This window comes from Archocentrus centrarchus, chromosome 17 (genome assembly GCF_007364275.1).
Source record: "Archocentrus centrarchus isolate MPI-CPG fArcCen1 chromosome 17, fArcCen1, whole genome shotgun sequence".
In the NCBI taxonomy this organism is placed as follows: Eukaryota; Metazoa; Chordata; class Actinopteri; order Cichliformes; family Cichlidae; genus Archocentrus; species Archocentrus centrarchus.
The window spans coordinates 2,324,272-2,348,360 of record NC_044362.1 but is presented as its reverse complement, the minus strand read 5'-3'; the positions used below and the strand labels follow the sequence as shown (position 1 = coordinate 2,348,360).

At 44.9% G+C, this 24,089-nt stretch overlaps 3 protein-coding genes across 6 annotated transcripts; all 3 read right to left on the bottom strand.

Moving 5' to 3' along the window:
• Nucleotides 1-141: 141 nt before the first annotated feature.
• On the bottom strand, nucleotides 142-7,177 carry LOC115796398 (protein disulfide-isomerase TMX3-like). Of its 2 annotated transcripts, XM_030752800.1 has the most exons (16): nucleotides 7,005-7,177; nucleotides 6,583-6,634; nucleotides 6,445-6,487; nucleotides 6,143-6,266; nucleotides 6,018-6,063; nucleotides 4,414-4,494; nucleotides 4,220-4,319; nucleotides 4,049-4,126; nucleotides 3,696-3,762; nucleotides 1,586-1,684; nucleotides 1,266-1,323; nucleotides 1,133-1,186; nucleotides 961-1,017; nucleotides 756-885; nucleotides 615-683; nucleotides 142-546 (listed from the first exon to the last, which is right to left on the bottom strand). In XM_030752800.1, exons 1-16 carry the CDS (start codon nucleotides 7,036-7,038, stop codon nucleotides 355-357), a joined length of 1,284 nt encoding a protein of 427 aa, XP_030608660.1. In that variant the 5' UTR covers nucleotides 7,039-7,177; the 3' UTR covers nucleotides 142-354. The 2 variants fall into 2 exon arrangements, with proteins under 2 accessions (XP_030608660.1, XP_030608661.1); XM_030752801.1 differs by lacking the exon at nucleotides 6,583-6,634.
• Nucleotides 7,178-9,487: 2,310 nt separating this feature from the next.
• Nucleotides 9,488-11,660, bottom strand: opn4.1 (opsin 4.1). Its single transcript, XM_030752799.1, has one exon. The coding sequence runs from the start codon at nucleotides 11,494-11,496 to the stop codon at nucleotides 10,084-10,086; it is 1,413 nt and encodes a 470-aa protein (XP_030608659.1). The 5' UTR covers nucleotides 11,497-11,660; the 3' UTR covers nucleotides 9,488-10,083.
• A 2,859-nt stretch (nucleotides 11,661-14,519) lies between these two features.
• On the bottom strand, nucleotides 14,520-22,484 carry LOC115795533 (oocyte zinc finger protein XlCOF6). Of its 3 annotated transcripts, none has more exons than XM_030751501.1 (8): nucleotides 22,405-22,484; nucleotides 18,515-18,975; nucleotides 15,975-16,569; nucleotides 15,840-15,900; nucleotides 15,526-15,669; nucleotides 15,309-15,442; nucleotides 15,072-15,195; nucleotides 14,520-14,780 (listed from the first exon to the last, which is right to left on the bottom strand). In XM_030751501.1, the coding sequence occupies exons 2-8, from the start codon at nucleotides 18,923-18,925 to the stop codon at nucleotides 14,621-14,623; spliced, it is 1,629 nt and encodes a 542-aa protein (XP_030607361.1). In that variant the 5' UTR covers nucleotides 18,926-18,975; nucleotides 22,405-22,484; the 3' UTR covers nucleotides 14,520-14,620. The 3 variants fall into 3 exon arrangements, with proteins under 3 accessions (XP_030607361.1, XP_030607362.1, XP_030607363.1); XM_030751502.1 differs by having other exon boundaries at nucleotides 21,966-22,415; XM_030751503.1 differs by having other exon boundaries at nucleotides 21,976-22,415.
• Between the last annotated feature and the right edge of the window lie 1,605 nt (nucleotides 22,485-24,089).

Here is a 24,089-nt window from a genome sequence, read left to right as displayed (position 1 = left end):
ACACAGCAACCTTGTGTTTTCAGCTCAGTAATGAGCACCCGGTTCATTTTTTGAATCGTCTCTCCTCACGCTCGTCTTCCTTTTTTGTTGATAATGAATGATCTATTTGTAGATGAAGGAATAAAAGTTTCATGTAAAAAGTTTGCTTTACTTTTATTTTATTGATAGAAGCCATTTTATTGGTACTCTGAGTCACCGCACAGAACTCTATTGATCAGTTATTGACAGATTCAGGCAGATGTCTTTACAGAGTTGTGATTTATTTCACATTCAACCAAAGAAAAACTTCCTCCGTGAGTCTCAGCCTACGGGCAGCTCTGGATCGGTCTGAGGTCCTCCTGGTGGTCCTCACAATCAGTCTGACTTCTTCTTGCTTGTTTTTTTAGGGCCCTGCAGCGAAGGCACTAACAGCGGCAAACAGTCATCGTCGTCATCGCCACCGATGGTGGGGCGGGCCTTACAGCACAGGTAACAGAAGCAGGCGCCAATGGCAAGCGGGAAGCCAACCAGAAAGCAGCCGAGCAGCGGCGCCTGGCTGAATATGGGCTGTGGACAGAGAGGCCGGACAGTCACGCAGACAGGAAATGGAATGTGGGACTGATGATGTCACTTACCGTGAGCGTGATTCTGGTTTCATAAACGAGGCGTCTGACTCGCTGAACGACGCCATTTCCTCCATGACTCTGAGGCACAAAGACAGATGTTCAGAATCCAGCACCTGTTTCCTTTCTGCAGGTGAACCGCACCTCACTCACCTCCACACTGCCGTCCAGAACACCATCCAGGAAGTCCAACAGGTGGCGCTCTGTCTCCACGGCACCAGGGGGCAGGAAGTAGCCGTCATTGGACAGATTGACCACAATGAATGAGGGAATGATGACCTCACTGATGGAAACAACAGCAAGTCAGAGGCATCCAATCAGGAGGCCAATAAGGCTGATGTCAGAGATAAAAACTCACCCCATCACTAGGCCATTAATGTAATCAGAGCCTGCCATGAAGCCAAAGTACATGTTCCTGAGGGGGTGGAGTCAGGCATTAGGGGGTGGAGGCAGGGAGGAGAGAAAGGTAGAGGGGAAGTCACATGATTTTGTTTTCCTGGTTCCTGCACTTTTCAGAATAACAGTCTAACCTGGTGTAGGTCTCTCTGTGTTCAGCAGCCACATTCTCCACCAGGCTCTTATACCTGAAGCGGTGAGAGGAAAAGCATCACAGCATATTCGCAGTGAACATTTACCTGACAGATGATAACAGATGGGGGTTACCTGAGACTTTGTTCACACAAGTGCTTCTCCTCCACCAGTGCCAACAGCACCAGTTTACCTGCAGGACAGAGGTAGAGTCACTGCACCTGAGCCAATCAGCAGCCAGTGAATGAAAACCAGGTGTTTCAGAACTTCGTCCCAAACAGACTCAACCCTGAAACAAACCTGCCTGCTTCTGGTTTTTATCATTGCTCAGGTGAATGTCTCCCTGACATGAAAAATCATGAACAGGTGAGTCAGTGTACTGATGTTTTTGCTCTTCAGTGCTCCATCTGAAGTTACCTGATGACGTGACAGAGTACTCAGGTGTACTGCGTTACCTGTCTCTCCCATGGCATAGAGAGTGTAGCTGTCAATCTGGGAGAAGGTTGGAAAACGTTCTCTGTTGATCCACGACTTCAGGTCCCCATCACGTTCCTCTGAAACACATCAGACTGCCTCCTTCAAGATCCTCAGACTTTCAATCATGTGACTCTCAAATTAACACAGGAATGGGACTGTGCAAAAGTCTTGAGCCACTTATTTCTTTATGTTCAAGTATAAAAAGGCTACAAGCTCAGGGATGAACAGTGTTGTGTCTGCGCATCACAGACAACTGAGCAAAGAACCCATTTTACATTGTCTCTTTAGGCTCTTTGTTACCAGCAGCCTGTCACAAAAATCCATTTCTTTAGTTGAATCTATAAAAAAATGCCAAATGTCTCAAAGAGCTGATGGCTGAAAACCTGGCATCTCTCATTACTGCTACAAACACACACCATCTACTTCAGCCAGACCCACACCAGACTGCGCCTCACTAAGCTGCTTGGGCCGCGGCGAGGAAGAGCAGCAAATAAGCACCTTAATTATACACACTAATGAAGAAAAACAGGGAGAGTTGCTACAAATAGACAAATATAACTTTTTAAAATCTTTCAGTGAACTCAGAATGCAGTTTCATTGCAGCTCGTTCCATTTGTAAGCAGCAAAGTATCTGAATCCAGTTTTCCAAGTTCAGTGTGAACAAGAGGCTCAGTTCATGTTCAGATGTCCTGCAACCTGACAGTGAAGCACGGTTTAAATTCAGAGCCTGTAAATAATCATCATACAGTGCTGCTCTCTAAGATTTCTGAGGGAGGACTGTCCCACTTTTATATAAAATACGATGGTGAGTGTGAAAAGAATCACCTGTGATGAATCGAACTGTGATTCACAGAATCAAGAGGCTTCGAGGTGGATATAGAAGCATATACTGTATGCAGTATCACCATAATCAAGAGCAGATGAAACTGGATGGTACAATGATTTTACAACTCGTGAATGAGAAACTACTCTCGACCTGTGAATAAACTCCCTGCATCAGTCTGATTTCCTGCCTGATCACAGACGTGTCATTTCTGACCCTGCTGTCAGCTGGTGACCTCCTCCCACAGTCACACTGTTCATTAATGGGAACTCAGCAGCTGGTTTCAGTTCTCCTTTCTAATGTGCCTGTGTCAGTATCTCATTTTTTAGATATCAGTGGCTTAGTGAATTGGTTAATTAGTGTAGGCGCATCAAGTCTTAGTAGTGTAGCCCTGTTAAAAGCCAGATTAGTTCCAGTGGTCACTTGTTACCCTAGAACAGTGATCATATCCATCATTGTAGGAAAGAAAAGAAGAGCTGAAGGCAGATAAGACATAAAGCTCCATGTTCACAAGCTCCACATAAAGGAGTTACTAACCACATCAACCACCTCACAAAAGATGTGAAAATGTTTTATTTCACTGGTTTGGTTAATCCTGAATCCTGCTGTCCTTTACCCCTGGATCTACTAAACAGCTTCAGAGGCAGCGCCTACCATTGCTATGATGATAACATACAGCTGTGTTTATCTGTCAAGCCAAACAATGTCAGCAGCCTCACCCACCTCAATGCACACTTCACTGCCATTAATGATTAGATGTCTTCAGATTTCCTCCACCTCCATCCTGGTAAATGGAGGTTCTGGTGTTGAGCCCTGACATCATCTTTGATGAGGTCATTACATCAGCCTGGTCACCAAGAATTTCTAATTTTCTGCTAAGAACCTTGGTGTTAATTCATCTCAAAAGTCTTTCACTTTCACTGTCATCTAATAATCTTAACTGTTAGTATACACTTTAATGTTCTCATGTCTTAATTGTAACTCACTTTTCATGTTCTTGTCATCCCATTATCACCTGCTCCACGAAGCATTTAAGACCAACTGAACCATTGATCTATTCTTCCCTTCACTGGCTTCAAACTCGGTTTTTGCCTTATAGCCTGCACTTATATATCTCTGCACCTATTTCCCCATTTTCCTGTAAAGTATAAATAAATTAAGGGTGGCTCAAGACATGTGCACAGTATTGTATTTTTTGAAGTTATTTAATATTCAAATGTTCCAGAGAACAAGTTCTGTTAATCCGACGGTTCAGATGAACTCACCGCTGTAGGTGAAGTAGGTCCCGTCTTTAAAAACCACCACAGCTGGCAGAGAGGCCAGAGACACTGCCTGAAACACAAACACAGACACAATGACACCAAAGTCCAGCAGATTTCCTTTTGCTTTTGCTGCACAGCGCTGTTCACCAGGCGGTTACTGCAAGCATAAACATGCTCTCAGAAGGGAACAAATTGGTGTCCCTTGAAAATGTTGCACGTGCTCTCTGATGCCCACATCATTACGACATCTAGTGGACAATGTATGAATATTATTATAAAGGGGAAATCCAGGTGTGTAAATCAGATCAGCTCAGCCAGGTGATTTAAATTTTTCTGCAGTGTCAGAGGTTTTTGACCTTTGGCAGGATGTCTCTGGTGGCTGAGAAGAAGTAGGTTTGGACGATCAGCTCCTCAGCAACTGACGTGTAGTTTCCCTGAAACACACCACAAGTCAGCTCTGTGTGTGTGTTTGTGTAAGTGTGTGTGTGTGTGTGTGTGTGTGTGTGTGTGTGTGCGCGTGCATGTACCTTCAGTGGGGATGTGGCTCCTACATAAACAAACATGACATCATGGCGGCTCATGGCATGCTGGAAGAGCTGCACACTACTCAGTGATCGAACCAATGGCCTGAGCAACAAACACAGAATGTTTGTGTGACATCACTGTGACGTCACAGCCATGATAAACATCACCTTTTTTCACGTCAGCTCTCTGAACTCACCCTGCAATCCGATTAGCAAAGTCCATTATTCCCTCTTTGGTTCTCGCTCCCGAATAATTATATTTCACATTTTTCTTTAACCTGGAAACATGAAACAGCTGGTAAAACACCTGTAGTACAGCCTTATTTACCATTAGACAGCCGGATGGTTTAAAACTAGAAAAAGCATTTCCTGAAGAAAATGCACTGTGAATGCTGCAAGCTGAAAGATTGCAGCTGAAATGCTAAGAAATGCTCCAAAGAGCTGAAACTTTATTTGATGAATGAGCTTCAACAGCTGAACAGCTGAATAGCTGAAAGGCTTGGCTTTATTTTAAAGCCTAAATGGTGTCTCTAGCTGAAATGCCAGGAAATGCTCCAAAGAGCTTAAATCTGGCTGAAAGAGTTTAAGCTGGTGAATGAATGCTCAATGGAAAATTTTTAAAGTTTGGAGTAAAGTGGGACTTGAACCTGCTCTGTCTGCTTCTTGTGCATTGATGGTCCCCTTTTCTACCACTGAGCCAACAGTAGTGTCACACAAGCTGTGAGGTTTGCAAGCATACATATTGGAGAGCTCTGCCAAGCTGAATGCTTGTAAATGCGCCAGTTGAAAACACCTGCCAGGTGCACTGCTTACCTGCTGAGATGCATGCACTCTGTCAAATTTGCCTCGGCGCACCTGTCAAATAACTGCTTCTAAGTCAAAAACCGTAGCTCCTATCAAAATCATTTTTGAACTGAGCGTCACAAGGACCTGCTCTAAGGAGTGGTGTAAGTTTTATTTTCCTGGGCTCAAAAGTGTGGCCGTGGGAGCAGTTTAAAAAAGGTGCTCATTTCTGGTTTGGAGAAAATCACCTCTCTGAAATTACTATGGATGTTAATGAAGGAGTTGGAAGGTACTCCCTCTGTTTGAACCCTTACAGTTTATAAAGTGTACATTTGACAGGGTTTAGAGACACATTGTTTGAAAGAAGAGAAGCAGCTCTACATTTTGAGCATAAAATGATGGCTGTAGCGCAAAGCGTATGGACACAGTGGCAGTTTAAAAATAAATTTTCCACCTGAAAGTTTTGAAGCCTCCCACTCTACTAATCAGGCTCCCACTCTAGCAAACGCAATACACAACCATTATAAACTCTGAAACGGCTGAAAAAAACACCTTAAACTTAAATGCTCACTGTGCTTAAACCGTAAAAGATTTTGAAACACCAAGTAATACCTGAATAGCTGAAAGGCTTGGCTTCATTTTAAAGCTTAAATGGTTTTTCTAGCTGAAAGTATGCTGAAGTTATTAGCTTTTAAAGCCTGAAAGGATTTGAAAAGGATTTGAAACTTCCCCATTCATTTTGAATGGCAAAAATGAAGATTATAAAAAGTTCAATATCTTAAAAAGTATAAAGGTTACAAAAAAGAAAAGTAATAGCACAAATCTCCAGAACGGTGTCTGTAGCCCAAACGCTGCTTGAGTTTTTAGCGACCGAAGACTCCAAAAACCTTCGGTTTTGGAGAATGCTGCAAAGCATTCACAGTAATCAAGTAGCACCTTGTGTTCATTAGAGGAACTGCAGTTTCAGACACTGGATCTGATTGGTTCATGTGTGTGTGATGTCACAGTGAGAACTTACATGAGGATGGCTGGATAAGTTTTGACCCGAAACTCTTTGGCCAAACCTTCAGACAGAAACAACACGTGTGACCTCTAATCACAGTTTGTTGGCAGTTTAGTGCTTTTATTGTGACGGTGACTGACCGGTGTTGGCAGTGGCGTCTGATTTGCCGACGTGGACCGGAGAGCCGAGACTCCTGAATTCTGATCCGATCTGATGCCAAACCGGATCCAACTGTTTACAGAATGTACACCAGGGGGCGTAAAACTGCAGTGAGACACAGCAGGGACAGAAAATACACAAATGCATGAAATGTATTCAAAAGATTATAATAAAATTATAGTATGATTACTAATATCGTTAAGTTGAGGTACAGATAAAATACAGTTTACACATGGTACAGAGTGCATGAAACACTCAGTGTAATATCAGAGAGCGTCTGTACCTTGATGAGCCAGATTTCATCATCTCCTTTTGTCTCCATGAAGCTGAAAACATGATCGATCAGACTGATTAATGATTATAGATTGTTAAAAGTATCACCTTCAATCTAAATTTAATTCAATTTTCAGCTTGAACTCACGAATCATCGAGCTCCTCCACAAACGCTGCTGCCACTGACAAGAACAGCAGCACTGACAACAAACAGAGGCGCAAACATGAATTCATTCATTTAGTTTTTATGCAGAGATGAAGACCAGAGGGTTAGGGTTAGCCATACAGTCAGTTGACAAATCAATGAGAATCACATGATCCCAGCACAGGTGGAGTATGAACGCCTCCACATTTGAATTAAAGCTGTCGGATTAAAGTTTAATCTGAGAAACACCAAACTCTGGTCAGATTATTTTTAAACACAAAGTCTGATTTCAGCTGAAAACAGAATCAATTTCAAATGTTTGAACCAGCCGAGTGCTTCCAGATTACCGGCTCATAAATCTGACATTAATCCAACTGTATGTCCTCACACTCTGAGGCTGAAGAGGAACACGAGTTTGGACATACCTGAGAGCAGGACTGTGGTCCTCCTGTCCGCCATGGCGACTGAAGCTGGATTAACAGCACAGAGCTAATCTGCTAACTGCTAACACACTGAACACACTGCTAATCTGACAGATTAGCAGGCTGCATTCAATCCACTCAAACTTTATTCATAGCTACTTTACAGTTAATGTCAGTGGGCTTTTGATAATTTTGACAATGCTGTCCTGAGCCCCCCCCATTCACACTTTTGTTCTGGTGACCTCATAAGGTCACTTGATACAATGACGTGAAGTCCCAGATTGGTTTCACCTGAAACCACTGATTGTAATGACCCACGCCTCCTTTCACACTTTGGCGCATGTGATTATCCACATGAACAACAGCGGGTCATAACCACCTCCAGGGGACCACGCCCACTGGGGTTTAAATACCTGGGTCTCTCCACCTTTTGGTTTTAGAACTGAAGAAGCCTTTCGGATGAGAGATGAAACGTCTTCAAGAAACAAAAAGAAGTCCAGTTACCCTTTTTTTTTTTCAAGCTCCAGTGACTACTCTGACCTGGATGACTGAAAGATGTCACACTACTGAGCCAAGCATGCTCAGCATCATTAGCAGTTCTGTGTCTACTGGTACTGTTTTTATCTTTTATCAAGCAGGCAGTTATTCAACCCCTGCAGAGGAAGAACAACCTAGAACCCACTTTACCAAATAACTACAGGCCGATTGCTAAACTCCCATTCCTCAGCTCTGTCTCCCCCTCAGTTCCAACTAGTCCAGGCTGGATAGTATCATCATATGCATTGAGGACATTAAGAACTGGATGGCAAAGAAATTGTTTCAGCTAAACGACGATAAAAGAGAAACTGTCTTTTTTGGCTCCCCCAATTCCATCACGGGGTTTCTAATCAGCTTGGCAATCTATCCACCTATGCCAAGCATAGGATGTGATATTGGACTAATATTAAGTTTGACAAACAAATTAACTTCTCCAGTCCATAACAAAAATTAAGTCTCACAAAATCGTCATTCATGCTCTCATTTCCTCGCTCTTGGACTACAGTAATTCCCTTTACACTGGTCTCAGTCAGTCCTCTCTGTCCTGTCTCCAGCTTGTCCAAAATGCTGCTGTGAGGCTCCTTACAGGCCCCTGAAAAATAGATCATAATACACCCATTTTAGCTTCTCTCAACTGGTTCAAGATCCTCCTGTTTGTGTACAAAGCCCTTCATGGTTTGGCTCCTTCCTCTGACCTCCTATACCCCCTCAGCTGACCCTCTGGATGCTTCTAACTGTCTCCAGCTCTAGATTTAAACTCAGAGGAGGCTGTGCATTTTCTGTGTTTACCCCCCAGCTGTGGAACAGCATTCCTCTCACAATCAATCTGCTCCATCTACTGAGTCTTTTAAAACTAGACCTAAAACTCATTTTCACTAACTGGCATTTGAGTCCGTCTGATTAGCCCATTGCCTCCTGTGCCTTTTCCGGCCACAATTGTATATGTTTAGCACCTACTAATGTGTACAACAACAGCACAGCTGATACTAAACATACAGCTGAATTAAAGCTGCAGGAAGAGCAAAGAGACCACCAGGGGCCAGCAAAACAAAAATAGAAGAATAAGGAGGGAAGGAGAGAGGGGAGGAAAGGGAAGGTGTAAGGAAAAGAGTGAGGAGGGAAAAAGGGAAAATAAAAGATAAGGGGAAATAAAGATAGAGGAGGAAAGAAAATTAAGTGAATACAGTCGTCCCTCACTCTATCTCAGTTCCCTTATTGTGGCTTCACTGTATCGTAGATTTTAAAAATATATATTTAATTCTGTATTGTGAAGTTTTCGCTATATCGTGGGATTTTGCGGTATATAGGTATTTATGTAACTCCCCATAACTATGTTCATCACTGGACAAAGAGATCAGTTATGCCTACGCCTTCAGCGGAAATAGAAGTTACGGCCGAGGGCAAAGATACTGCACCACCTGATGAAGCACCTGATGAAGTGGTGCCTTCAGAAGAGCTGTAATGCTCTTCTTGGCTGTGCAGTACTGTACATTCATGTCATCGTCATCACCTTCATCGCCATCATCGCCATCAGTACTGCACAGCTACATAATTCTTCATCGTCATCATTCAAGTTGTAGTAAGAGAGTAGGAAAGGTTTATAGGAGTGTGGGAAGGGTTTATAAAGCTTTAAAATATATAAATATATAATATATAGTATAATGCTGCTACTTTTCAGATTTTCACCTATTGCGGGGGTCTCTGGAAGGTAACCCCCGCAATAGGTGAGGGATCACTGTATAGAGAAAAGGAAAGCAGTAGGAGTAAGAAAAGAAAGGGGAAAGAACCAAGAGGGATAAAGGTTTAATAATGAAAAGCAGTTTAAACTTATTTAATTAAATATGATTTACTGATATGATTTAATTCAGTATATTTGAAGAATGAAAAGAACAGAGGAGGAAGGTAATAAAGTTTAAATTGAACTTTATTTACAAACATTACAGACCAGAGACAGTTATCAATAAATCAGATCCATCTGAAATTAAATGTATTTGTATCTGCATCATCAGAGAGAAAAAAAAGCACCAATCAGTACTCAGCGACAGTGGGAAGGAAGAACTCCCCTTTAACAGGAAGTGACCTCAGAGTGGGGGAGTTAATTTTCTTTAAAAAACTTATTTGTAAAGAAGTTAATGAAGTCATTACTGCTGAGAGCTGAAGGAATAAAGACTCAGCATAACAGGAAGTGACACTTCACAGCTCATACATCATCATGTGAGCACCCCTGATAATTAATGTGAATGCTGAATCTCAATGATAAATCAGTCATGACAGTTTCTGGGAGAAGTGTTTGACACTCCTGATGAAGTAAAGTTTGACCTAAACTTCAGTCACAAAAACAAACAATTGGGAAAAACTGATTGATCACATCACAAGGAAATCAATTAATTTTCACATTAAGCTCAACTTTCCAATCAGCAGCATAATAACTCTGAGCAATGCAGTGATGTCATCATTGTAAAAGGCCCTCATCACACTGTCATCATGTTTTCAGTCCATCCAATCAAAATCTTGAACCAGTGGGGATGGAGCCATGTGAGCAGCATCACAGGGGAAGCAACAGAGGTTTAGCCTCTATCACGACGCCGTCAGGTGAATTGGTGTCGGTCTGCCCCCCGTGCTGACTTGGTGGGGCAGAGCCAGAGGGCTCAGCGGTGACCTCTGTGGATGCCTGCCTCTTTGATCTTCCACTCAAGCCATCAGCTTCAATGTCCGTCCAGCACGGCTCGCTGTCAGACACAGAGGAGTCATGGTCCTTACCCCAGTGGCCAGTCTGGACGCCAGCGTTGAGCCTGACTTTTGGCGAGCTGGTAAAAGTGGTACAACGAGACGACGTGGCACTGGAGCTGAAAGAGGAGCGCAGGTCCTTCTCCTGCAGTCGCAGTACGCCACGTAGAAGAGGGATATAGTGGCCAATGGCAGCACGGTATTTTGGGTGTGTGATGGCATAAATGATGGGATTGTGGATGGCTGAAGCCTTGGCAATGAGAGCAGGCACTGAGTTCATGTATGGAGTCAGCAAGTGGGCATAGCCGGCAGTGGCGGTGAGAGCAACTGCAGAGTATGGTGACCAGGAAACAATGAAGAGAAGGATCACCCCCAGAGCCACCTTAGCCATCCGCCACTCACTGCGCAGACGCTCGTATGCCTTATTGACCTCACCGCAGTTCAGCTGCTCCATCTCCTGCCCCGCCTGCCGCACTGCACGGAATATAGCAAAGTAGCAACCGGCGATGAGGGCGAGCGGGATGAAGAAGACGAAAGAGAACAGCAGAAGGGTGTAGGTGCGCACAGCGGCTGTGAAGCTCATGTAGTCCCAGCTGCAGGATGTTTGGAGGCCTTCAGGGACATATGCACTCCACCCGAAGAATGGCGGCAGACTCCAGCCCAGAGAATACAGCCACACCCCCGCCACCACTGCCAACACTCTGTGATGACTTACCCGACCCAGCATCGCTAGCGGCTGCGTGATAGCAAGACAGCGGTCCACTGCTATTGCAGTCAGTGTCATCATGGAGGTGATGCCAAAGAGCGCGCCACAGAAGGCATACAGCTCACAGGCCAGCTCCCCGAACACCCAGCGGCGGTGCAGACTGGCCACGAAGAAGACCGGAGATTGCGTCAAGGACATCAGGAAGTCGGCAGCTGCCAGGTTGACCACTAGCAGGTTGCTGGGTGACCTCAGTGTCCGACTGCGACAGAACACGTAGATGACCAGAGCATTTCCCAGCATGCCTGTTACCCCAACCAACAGGATGACTGAGCCAATGATGTAGTGGGCATGGTCAGGGACGTCCACGGTGGGGAACAGTTGAGGTTCCACATGAGTGCTGTGTGTGGGGGGGTAGTGGTCAGGCAGGTGGAGCAGTTTAGACATCCTAACATGGTGATGATGGTCAGTGCAGTTTCCTCCCAGCGAACAGAGAGGCGACGTCCTGCTCGAGTGAACATGACTCATTGTGATGTGTGATGTGATGACTCGGTGTTGGCAGGGTACCAGCTGGATGATGGCACGATTTTGGCCAAACGTTGGCTGAATGCTGGCAGGATGCCGGTCAGATGATGGCACAATTTCAGATGCACGTCCACTGAACGCTGGCAGGATGTCGGCTCCAGCTCTCTCTGCTGGCTCTCTGTCCTGGCTTGGTCCGGCTGCAGCTCTTTATGTTGGCCTGATCGATGGATGACGGCGCATTATTGAGTCGAATGATCCATTAACTTTCTACACTTAGAGAAGAAATAAACATCTGAATCAGATGTGACCTGATTGCTGCAGGTTAATGTGGGCCCTCACTGAGGTTAATGAGCTTTTAGTGAAAACACGGTCAGATGTTTGTTTATAGGCCACTTTGTTTCCTGGCTGAGTCCTAGAACTGAACTCAAATCATTAAATCACCTCATTAGTTTGGGGTAGAGGGAAAAACTGATCTTTTTGTTTTTCAGGTTAGATTTTTGTGTTCAGAGCTCAGTGGGTCAGCTTGTTTTTACATCCAAACTGCTCAAAGAAAAGACCATGAACAGGACAGAGGGAATAAGTAAGTAAGTAAAACTTTATTTATATAGCACCTCTCAAGACAGGTGTCACACGAAGTGCTTCACAACAGGACATAGAATGATAAAAGCAATTAAACAAATGCCAAGCTAAAAAGATGAGTTTTTAAAAGACCTTTAAAACACATCAATGAGTCTGTCGCTCAAAGATGGGCAGGGAGAGAGTTCCAGAGATGGGAGCCACTGAGGCAAATGCTCTGTCTCCTTTCGTTTTCAGTCTTGTAAAATGTACAGCCAGTAGTCCCTGATCACATGATCGCAGTGATCAAGAAGGGGTATTTGGATGAAGGAGTTCACTGATATAAACTGGGGTTTGCCCATGTAGCTCTCTAAAAGTAAGGACTAAAATCTTAAACTGTATTCTAAATTTCACGGGGAGCCAGTGTAACTGGATCAGAATCGGGGTAATGTGAGAATATTTGGAAGATTTAGTCAGAAGCCTAGCAGCAGCATTCTGAATGGCCTGTAAGCGCTCCAGGGAATGTTTGCTAAAACAGGTAAACAATGCATTACAATAGTCCAAACGTGAGGATATAAATGCATGAATAACCATCTCGAGATCTGAATGAGTAAACCTGCGCGGCTCAAAGTCACATCCATTTCTTCGTGTTTTTCAACATTTTTGATCCAACAGGTGTTTACTTGTGTTTTTTAATATGGTGGTTGCTGGTCATGCACCAGTCATAGTGTACTTAGATCACTCAGTGGTTCCTCTTGTGCTGTACAGTACCCTGTAGTAGGAGCTGAAGAACCAAAAGCAGGTCCTAAGAACTTTGCTAGTTCTCACTTCCTGCAATACGGACACAATAAGAAACTTCATCCAACAGTTAAAAGGAACTATGAGACATTCTGTTGGTGGTTATCCTACTGCTTAAACAGAGAAAGTGGGTCACATAGTGAGACAACAACCTTGAGTTTACAAACGGTTTGTAGTACTAAACCTACAGTCAGTCCCAAAACACACACACAACAAGAATCTATGTCGCAGTACTCTTTTTATTGTGTTCTTTTTCTGTAGCTTTTACATGCGTGGCAGGAATCCGCCTCAGCTCAACTCAGTCCTCTCTCCTCCTCGCAGCTACTGCGTAACAAGACAAAAACACACAATTAATCCCCCCTGACGCCCCTCTTAGAACCCAATGCCCCACCTCTCCCCTGCAGCTGTGCCCTGAACCACACCCTGCCGCCACACTGTTCAACTTCATCCATCATAAATGATCATATAAGGAAACCACCAGCATCCACAGCTGAAGCTGTTCTGTAGGACTCCTCAGAGCTGACTGAAAGGACAGAACCACGAAGAGGTCCCAGCAGATACCAAAAGCAACGCTTCACTGACTTCTTTCACACCTTGGTGCATGTGATTATTCATATGAACAACAGTGGTGACCCACTGTACATGGGTCTTTTAGAGCTTTTTGGATTTAGAGCTGAAGAAGCCTTTCAGATGAGAGGTGAAACATCTTCAAGAAACTTAAAGAAGTCCAGTCGCCCTTTTTTAAGCTCCAGAGACTACCATGACCTGGATGACTGAGAAGCTACACAGACGCAAAAGTCGACGCAAAGCTTTATTTTTGTACCTTTTTTGTTAAAAAAAAGGACAGGAATTTAGATGAGACAGTTTACACTCACAGAGCTCTATCGGGTCATTTTTCAAATTGGGCTGAAAAATACGTCTTCTTCTGTTTTCAGATTTTTTGTGATTCAGAAAATAGTTATCAAAGTTATCAGGACTCCATGTTCCAGTTCTTAGGTTTAAACGAGCTTCAGAACTTTGAAATGCTCTCTGAGCGCATTAATAAATACGATGGTGAACGGTAGACAGGTGACACACACGTGACAGATGACAGGTCTTCTACAGACAGGTGACACACAGGTGATGAGTCTTCTGAGGTGAAGCAGATGAAGTGTAGAGCAGCAGGTATCGACCCTCTAACACAGGAAGCTGCTTTTCCTCCCACAATGCACCAGGAGTCCATCAGCCTAAAGAGATTTCCATCCATCGATGGATCAATCATTCAGTGACCAGGTCACCACAACAACAGGGCTGCACAATCTATCTCCTTCTTCTTCTCTGATTTGAGGTTTCAGTCCAGGATGTTGGTCTCCTGCATCCAGGTGAGCAGCGGGTCCGACATCAGGTCCGAGCAGGTGATGCAGGTACACGCTGCTTCAAGTCAAATGCACATCACCACAAAACAATCAAACTGGAAACGCATCAGATTCAGCATTTCCCAGTGCTCCTCTTTGCCAACTATTTCAATTGGAATTAGTATTGCTGATCAATAATCAGCTGATTGTCAACTGTCAGGGTCAAGTCACATGATCATTGCACACACTCATTAAGACATTTTCCGAGTAGAGCCTTCACACACTGTCAAAGGTCCAATGATGGCGAATGAATCAGAACACAAACAATATTTTTCACACGCTTTAATTTTCATTTTAAAAAACACCCACAAATAAAAACAGTCATAAACCTGCGACATAATCACCATGGACAATGATGTCATCGAGCCCCGCCTCCCAGTTCATGTTAAGAAAGCAGCATGCTGGGAGGGGGCATGGTGTCTGCGAATGTGTCTCAGCAGCAGTTGGCGGTCTGGGCTCGAGTAGTCACAATGCTGGCATGGAAACACCTCGCCTGTGTGATGGCGGCGAGCGTGGAGATCCAGACTCTTCTTCTGGATACTGTCGTGAAAACAAAACAACCTTGTTACTGTGGCAACCACAGCTGTCAGAGTGACATCTACCATCACAAGCAATCAGAATCAGACATAAATTTAAATAGAAAATTTAAATGTGCAAAAAAAAAACAAAAAAACATCAAATGTTTACTCATACTAACAATAAACGCATTCAGATATGAAAACATCAGAGCACCAACCCAGAACTCACTGTCCAATCAAAGCACAAACGCACAGTTCAAGGTTTAAGTAGAGCTGAGTTGGTGGGAGGACAGGTATGTGTCAGGTGTGTTACCTGCTGTAGTCACAATGCTGACACCTGTAGGGTTTCTCCTGACTGTGAGTCCTGCAGTGTCGGAGCAGAGAGCTGCGATCGATGGATGCATACGGACACTCGGCACACCTGTATGGCTTCTCACCTGCGGAGACAGACGCAGGACACACACCATCACCTGACAGTCACCTGACACAGGGTCTCAGTACTGTGTGTGTTGCTTGTGTGAGCCCTCAGGCGTGTGTGTGTGAGTTTTACCTGTGTGAGTCCTCAGGTGTTGCAGTAGTGAAGCCTTCAGGCGGCTGCTGTAAGAGCAGTGAGGACAGGTGAACGGTTTCTCTCCCTTGTGAATGCCCAGGTGACGCCTCAGAGTCAGTTTAGACGAGAACTTCCTGCAGAGAAGAAACGCCGTGACCTCAGCAGCTAACATGACCTCAGCAGCTGTGTAGTGAGGGACCACGGGTAACATGATTACCTGTGACACAGCGAGCAACTGAAACCCGTCTGCTTCCCGTTCTCTGCCGTCGTTTCCTTGCGATCTCTGTTCTTCATCCTTATGGCTTTCTTCGCGGTCTCCGTGGCGCCAGGCTGTGATCCAGCCTGAGGTCTGCTGCTCCGTCTGGAAACCAACATACACACACACAAGCTGCGTTCTGATTGGCTGACAGTCGTGAGTCGTGACACCGTGGACTTGTTCTTGGAACATCTGGACGCCGTTCAGACTCAAACTTGTTTTTAAACCTTTTAAAGTTGCTTTTCAGTCCTTTGTGGTTCAAAATAAAAATCTACCTGTCAGGAAGCTCCACCTCCTTCTGTTTTCCTTGTCCAATCCGCTGGCTCCTCCATCCATCTGAAGAAAACCGATCATTGTTAACGTCCTGACTGATTACTGATCGATAAGCTGATGCTGAGCTGAATATTCACCGTGTTTCTGTGATTTTTCAGGAGCGTTCTGCAGGGTGGAGCTCCTGAACGTCCTCTGACAGGCTGCCATCGTCTTCTTTTTCTTCTTGTCCTTCTTTTCCTGCTGCTCCCATTCCCTCCTCCTCTTCCTTCTCCGGCTGGAGTGGCTCCTCCAGTGATGTTCCAGTTCCTCCCAGCTGTCGGCTGTCCAGCTGCAGCGGACGCAGCTGAAGCCGCCGGAGGCGCGGTGAGACCTGATGTGGATGTTGAGCAGGCGCTGTGACGGCAGCGTCAGTGGACAAAGTAGACACAGCAGGTTGGGGGGTGGAACCTTCACTCTATCGTCAGCCCCGCTGTCCTGCAGGTGTGTGGGGTTATCGGGTGGAGTCGGGGACTGTGTGCGTGGTGAGGAGGAGGGAGGAAGAGGAGGAGGAGGTCTGACTGCAGAGATCCGACACAGCCCTAGAGTCATGAGGTGCGCGGACTGCGCTGTCTCCTCCTGGGAGGCGGGGCTGTCAGAGGGACAGGACATGGAGCCCCCCTTCAGAGGGAAAATGGAGGAGACCTCTTCCTCTTGCTCCTCTTCCTCCTCCTCTTCCTCAAACAGCGTGGTGACCTGCAGACAAGCAACACAATGGAGGAAAACAGCACTGAGACAGGAGATGGGGCTATGAGGAGTAAGGACTATAAAAGCTTTAAAAACACCTTCAAAATAAAACTGAAATAAAAATATTTTTCACTTTAATTTGAAAGGCCAAAATCATAAGCACGTCACGTTATTAACACCAGAGTGGCCAACAGGGGTCCATCTGGGCCCGTCCTGCAGCAACAGCAGTGATGTCATTTCTCAAAGAAGTTTAAATTTTCATCTAATTTTCCTCGTTTTAAGGGAGATTTGACAAAACAAGTATTTAAGATTCAATTTTAGAGGTTTTACTAATTTTAATGATTTTAATGATGACTCATTTCATTAAAGATTGTAAAGCTGAACATGTATGCTGCGTGGTGGGGCAGGCGGTCCCGACCTGTGGTGCATTGCTGCGTGTCTTCCCCCATCTCTTTCTATCCCCCTTTCCTGTCGCTCTCTCCATTATCGAATACACTATCCACACTATCGAATAAAGCCCCCCCCCAATACTAAAAGATTGTAAAGTTAAAAAGCACATTAGAATCAACTAATAAACAAATAACAGTGACACATGAATAATTATTAGAGAAGAACAGAACTTTATGATGAAATGTGGATCAGCCGTGCCCTGGTATAAAGCAGAGAGCTGATTGGCTGCATTTGAAACTGCAGGAGATGAACCTGAAATGTATTTCTTATAAAAACATAAGAAACACTTTTTAAAGTAATTTATTCTAAATTAATTGTAAAATTACAACAGTCAGTTTGTCAGCTCCTCCTCAGACGCTCACTGAGACCCATCTGATTTTACTCTGTCGGCTTGGATCACTCCTCCATGCTCTGGATGCTCAGTTCAGCTTCCCGTGCTGCTCGGCACAGCCGGAAAGCCGCCCGGTTCTCCATCACTCCGTGTTGTGCCACAGAGTGATTTCCCATGTTTCTGTGTGTTTTTTTTTTTTTTATTTCTAATATCTTTTCTTAGCTGGTAAATAGCTTGTAGAGTTTATATAATAATAATAATAATGCATTAGACTTATACAGTGCTTTTCAAGATACTCAAAGACGCTTTACATTTTCATGCACTATTGATTCACACCTCAATCATACTTGGTGGTGGTAAGCTACTAATGTAGCCACAGCTGCCCTGTGGCAGTCTGACAGAAGCATGGCTGCCAATTCGCGCCTACGGCCCCTCCGACCACCACCAAACGCCAACCACACAACCACATTCACACTTAGACAATGTGGGTTAAGTGTCTTGCCTAGGGACACAACGACAGCATGCGCTCAAACCAGCGACTCTCCAATTTCTTTATATGTAAAATAAAGAAATGAGCTGTTTGGGGGATATCTTTATAAAGCTGTGCGCTGGACAGACCTCTGGCTCAGAATGAACTGATACCATTCAGGACAGAGACGTTTGATTTATGTCTGGCAGCTTATAGGCCAACAAGTCATTCACAAAAGTTTAAAAACCAGAAATCAGTATTTGGCACAGCCTGCAGTAATTATTCATTTTTCAGCTCCTGTTGTCTCCTGCATATTTATTTATCACTCACACAGCAGCAGCCTTTGTGTCAAAATATGTGGAAATACTAAGTGTTGGTGGGCAACCTGGCACGCCAATAGTGGTTTTACATGAATTTCTGTGCGGTCAAAATGAATTTTAGGAACCTGCTGGAAGCTGAGGTCTCCTGATTTAAATGCAGCTGCTGAGCAGCCGTTCACCGCTCAGCAGAGGGCTCATCGTGACCCCCCTCAGCAGTTCTAGTGTTAAATTCTCTGATTATTAAATTTTCTGATTATCACAGTATTAATTTCTCAGATTATCACAGTATTTCTCAGAGCATTAATTTATTAGAATAACTTCACAACTTCCAAAATAAAAGCTCCAAATCATTTTGTTGTGTATGTGTGTGTGTGTGATCATCACCTCACAGGTGTGGGCCACTTGCAGCCCTCCCTCGCTGCTGATGTCACAGGTAGGCGGGCTAATGTTGTCCAGCATGTTGTAGAGCAGAAAGTCCTCGTCCTCGTCACTTGGCTTCAGCTGATAGGGCGACGCCCCCTGCTGGAGCCCTGCCTCGGTCCCGTCCCCACCCTCGGCCCCACCCATGTAGGTGGTGGGGCGGTGCCTGAGCAGCAGGTGGCTGCTGATGGTGGCTTTGAGGCCGCAGGTGAACTGGCAGAGTTTACAGCGATAAAGCTCTACCAGGAAGGACTCCACCAGCCCCCCCGCCACACCCTCCACCTCAGCGCAGTACAGGCTGGAGCTCACATCCCCGCCCACCACCTGCAGGGTCATGGGGCTGATGTCACGGTACCGCTGCTTCACCCACGACATCACTGTGACATCACCATGACATCACAATCAGAGGCGCCGACCTTTGACCCCTGCAGCCAGGAAACAGAGTCTGTTTAAATAAAGTTTCTTTCAAAATAATCCCTGAAAAGGAAGAACTCAAACACTAAAGTCAGTAAGTGGACCAATCAGTGTGAGGAAAATCAAGTATGAGCTCAAAACAGATATTCACAGAGACCGCACGCTGCACGGGGCCGGTGCACGAACACAACCACGAATCAGAGAGTCCGCCCAGCGACCGCTGCGTCTGCCTGTGGAGCTCGCAGCTCCCACAGCAGCGCCGGGACGCCTGTGGGAGCTCATTCTGACAGAGCTTCCTCCATCGCTGTGACTTCAAACACATCTCAGTAAAGTAATGTGGGCCGTGTTTACCTCATCAAAAAGGATGCTTACAGGGTCACGACCCTCCCCCACCTGGGAGCGCCCCACCTTATGCGCCCACTCCTCTTCCCTGCACACAAAAACATCGAGCCGAAAATCTTCTCTTACCTGAAGGAACACACAGCATCTGTGCTGTCCTACATTAACCTCTGTGTGGACAAAGTCACGTCAACAAAAAAGAGTTTATTTTATTTTTTTTTTTGGCTTTATTTGCAGTCTGGACAGACGAGGGAAAGATACTTGGAAGACACGCGGGCAAATCAGCGACAGGCTGGGACTTGAACCCACACCGCCCACACCGCAAAGCGGTATATACATGTGATCACCTGCTCCACCACTGAACTACCCGGGCACCCAACAAAAAAAGTTTAGAAACCACGGCTGAGCAGTGAACTCAGACGGCTGCTCAGGAGGTGCGTTTAAATTAGGAGACACCTCAGCTTCCAGCAGGGCAGAGCTGAGGAAAACAGCACACAGTTCACACAAACCAACAACTCTGCCAGCACAGCAGAGGAACTCAGCTGCTTCTCTTCTTTCATAGGTGCAAGAAACAACCACACACTAGGCATGAGCCCACAGATGACAACCCAGGGTCCCCTTTCCTACTCACCCATCAGGGACAACACAAGGAAAGCAGCCGGCTCTGACTTTGTGTACGACATGCGCTACAGGCCGACTGACTGATGCCTGATACTCCCTCACATGGAGAAATCCATCCCAGCTGATCAGGATCAACTCCAATTTGCCTGCCAAGCGAACAGATCAGCTGAAGGTGCCGTCGCTCACTGCCACAAACATGCATGTTAGGGTGGACTACAGCTCACCAGTAACACCATCATTCCAAGTAAGATCATTGAGAAACTTCTCACACTCATGCTGACCCCCACCCCCACTACCACTCCCACCTCCAATACCCCCACCCCCACCTGCATGTCACTGGATTTTAGATTTTCTCATCAACTGAACTCCACAAGCACACGTCCTCCACCCTCACTCTAAGCACTGGGGTCCCCCAAAACTGCTCTTCAACCTCTACAGATACACAACAGAGAGCATCCTCACAACCTGCAGGACAGCCTGGTGTCGTAGCTGCACCAAAGGTGACAAAAAGGTCTTCAGTGTGTTGTGAGAACAGCACAAAACATCACCGGCACAGATCCACTGTCTCCAGATCACCTTTACACCACTCAGAGTGTTAATTTCGTTGACGAAATATTTTCGTCATAGTTTTCGTCAACGACCATTTTTTTCATGACGATAACGAGACGATAACTAAATAAAAACTACCTAAAAGGATAAAAACGATAACGAAATTAATTGACACTTTCGTCAACGAATGAAAACAAGATGAAATTGCTTGGTGGGGACGAAATCCAATCAGAACATATTTAATTTTGTCAAAGGGCACAAGTTAGAAAACATCCAATTAGAACTTATTTAATTTTGTGACAGGGTGGAACAAGTTAGGAAAACATCCAATCAAACGCACCGTTGCGCAAATTTGCTCTAAACCCGGGAAGGACAAACTAGCCTGTGATTTGTCGTTACTTCCGATAGAACTAAGTTATGTAAACAATGTGAGCAGGGAGAAAGAGAAGAGCCGATGTATGGACACATTTGTCCTTTGATGCCATGACAAACAAAACAATGTGTAAACCACCTGGGTCGACTATCTCGGGTAAAAATACGACAAATCTTAAACAACATCTGCAAACCAGTCACCCAGATCTCCATGCAAAGGTCAGCATTTTAATGTCACGCAGGGTAAAGTGTTTTTCCCAGTTTAGTGTTTGTGTTTAGAGAAAATCTTGACACCGCGGTGGATTAGCCTTTCCTGATCTTAGTCCTGAACACTGCCCTGTACCTTTCAGAGCGTCCTGCTGTAAAACGCTCCTATTATCTCAGTAAGGTGGTGTTAATGATCAGGTGAAACGCTAATGTTAATATTATTAATAATATTCCATAACTTTTAATAAATGTTTAATTTTGTGTAAGTGTGTATAATGACTAATTCAAGGGAACTGAAGAAAAAGCATTACACCCTTTATATTTTAGTCGACTAAATCGACTGCAGATTTAGTCGACTATATTCTTAGGATAATTTTGTCGACTAAAACTAAAACTATTCAGATACTAAATTATGACAAAAACTAAATCAAAATTTGCTGGCAAAATTAACACTGTTGTGTGAAGAGGGTGACAACGCTATCCATAAAGACTCCACACACCTTCAACACCACCTGTTCAAGCTGATTCCATCAGACAGGCACTTTAGAGGGGTCCATACACACACACACGCACACACACACACACACACACACAGCTTCTTTCCTGAAGCCTGTACCACTGCTGAACTCTGACTTATGTACCATATTCTTCTACCCAGATACAAACACATACATATATACACACACACATTTATAACCAAAGCCTACTTACGTACATGTCATAATCTGTAAATAACTGCTGTAAAGTACATTATTTTTCAGCTCCACATATTTACAGCCCTCAGGTACACACACACACACACACACACACACACACATGCAGTAAGACTGGATGTCAGAGTATTGGATATTTGGACTGAGCTATTTACAGACTGTGTGTGTGTGTGTGTGTGTGTGTGCGCGTATGGACGTACGTATACACACTTCTCAAACGATGTTAATGGGTTTGCATAATGATAGCCTCCAGAAGGCCGGGGGGATGCGGAGAGTCTATAATGTGTGTACTCTGTGTGAGTGTCGCAGCTTCTGTGCTGATGTATTACTTAATGGCGGGTAGAACCATCAGGCCGGTACTCTACCGGCTGTAAATCTGTCTGTAATCCGGTCCGACCAGGGTCGGGAGGTGCCCGCGCGGCCCAAACGCCACCAAAACGGATGTGACGTCACGTTTGTTGAACGGCGAGCATAAACGGGTCTTCACACGCCTGGGGTTCATGCGTAGTTGTTACAGGCAGGCGCGGGAGGGTCAAGAAGCGGAGCTACCAGCTGATTCAGCGCAGGAACCGATCGATGCGTCACTAATACGTCATTAAATCAGCTCACAGGTGAGACCGGAGCTTCACTGAAACTCACCTGCTTCTCTCTGTTTACATCCGCTCCTGCTTCTTCTCCTACTTCTTTTCCTCTCCTCAGAGTCCACCGGTCCCTCTGCTGCCTCCCAGAGGACGCTTTAAAAAGCGCGTCTGGAACGATTCTCTAGTTCATCTTCGTGTAATGAAGAACCCACTGTGGAACGATTCTCTTTCTAGATAGATAATGTTTATTCGTCACATGCGCAGTTATACACAGTACAATGCACAGTGAAATGTGTTTTGTACCTGCAGCTGAAAATAAGTAGTAAAAAAATATATAAATAAGAAGTATAAAATAAGTAATTCACTATACATTATACACACTATACATAGAATAATAGAATAATTTACATTGCACATAATAGTGCATTTTAGGGCTCAGAGTTGAGCAGACAGCTGGCCTGTGGATAAAAACTCTTCTTCAGCCTTTCAGTCTTAGTCCTCAGGCAGCGGTAACGCCGGCCTGATGGGAGCAGGGCGAAGAGAGAGTGTCCGGGGTGGCCGGGCTGTTTAAGGTTCTTCATAGCCCTCGACCTGCACTGCTTGGTGTAGATGTCCTGCAGGTTGGGGAGGGTGGTTCTGATGGTCCGCTCAGCTGAACGAATCACTCTTTTCAGGGCCATGAAGTCCTGCTTGGTGCAGTTTCCCATCCAGGTGGTGATGCTCCCACGCATGATGCTCTCGATGGTGCAGGTGTAAAAGTTCCTAAGCACCATGAGTGGGAGCTTCAAGTCTCTCAGCTGCCTGAGGAGGTAGAGATGCTGTCTGTCCTTCTTCACAGTGATGTTGTGATAAAGTGGCGGCGCCAGGGGGTGCTATAGCACCCCCGTAGCACTCCCAAGAAAATAGCTTGTGTCTGTGTGTGTTGAGAACTGAAAGAACAAATGATCCTTCATAGCACCCTCAGTAAAATGCTTAGTCCCCCCTTAGCACCTGCAGAGCCGCCACTGATGTGACGAGTCCAGCACAGGTCACTCCAACGTATTTGAAAGTGTCCACTCTTTCCACCTCAGCACCATCGATGGGAAGTGGATAGTAGTCCCTCTGCTGCTTCCTGCTGAAGTCCACAGTCAGTTCCTTTGTTTTGCTGATGTTAAGCAGAAGGTGGTTCTTTCAGGGGATTTTATTATCCGTACAGGAAACAGATTGGCACACGGATCTGATTAATCTGACTTTCTAACTAACTTTCTGACAGCAACAGAAAATATCCATTGTTGTTAGACACTTTCACAATAAAAGCTCCAAATTCTTTTGTTTTTAGTTTAAAGCTGAATTTTAAAACAAAAATCTTTCAGTTAATACAAATTTAAATTTCTGATTGGCTGACTGATTGATTGATTGATTGATTGATTGATTGATTGATTGATTGATTGATTATTTGAATTTACGTCACATGAATACAATTTAATCGACCTGCAACAAACTGCAAACCAAATGTACAAGTTCAGGTACTATTAATAATATTAAAAATATAAGTCACTTCCTGTTAGCTAATCAGTCGTCAATAAAACGCATGTCCCTATGTTATCACACGTGTGACTGGCTGTGATAACAGAAGAGGAAGGAGGAGAAACTCGTGTCATGTGACCCTGCTGTTTTTTCCTGTCTCACAGGAAGTTCGTGACAGACGTCAGTGAAACAGGAATCAGCCACATAGCGTGACAGCGAGTTCACGCTGTGCAGCTT

Coding starts and splice junctions, on each gene's coding strand:
- LOC115795533 (XM_030751501.1), bottom strand. CDS start 18,925: ATGTCGTGGGTGAAGCAGCGGTACCGTGACATCAGCCCCATGACCCTG. Junction 16,570..18,514: donor AAGTGGCCCACACCTGTGAG/GTGATGATCACA, acceptor GCTTGTCTGCAG/GTCACCACGCTGTTTGAGGA. Junction 15,443..15,525: donor AGTTGCTCGCTGTGTCACAG/GTAATCATGTTA, acceptor TCTTCTCTGCAG/GAAGTTCTCGTCTAAACTGA.
- LOC115796398 (XM_030752800.1), bottom strand. CDS start 7,038: ATGGCGGACAGGAGGACCACAGTCCTGCTCTCAG. Junction 3,763..4,048: donor CCAGAGACATCCTGCCAAAG/GTCAAAAACCTC, acceptor TTTGTGTTTCAG/GCAGTGTCTCTGGCCTCTCT. Junction 1,018..1,132: donor CACAGAGAGACCTACACCAG/GTTAGACTGTTA, acceptor CCACCCCCTCAG/GAACATGTACTTTGGCTTCA.
- opn4.1 (XM_030752799.1), bottom strand. CDS start 11,496: ATGAGTCATGTTCACTCGAGCAGGACGTCGCCTCTCTGTTCGCTGGGA.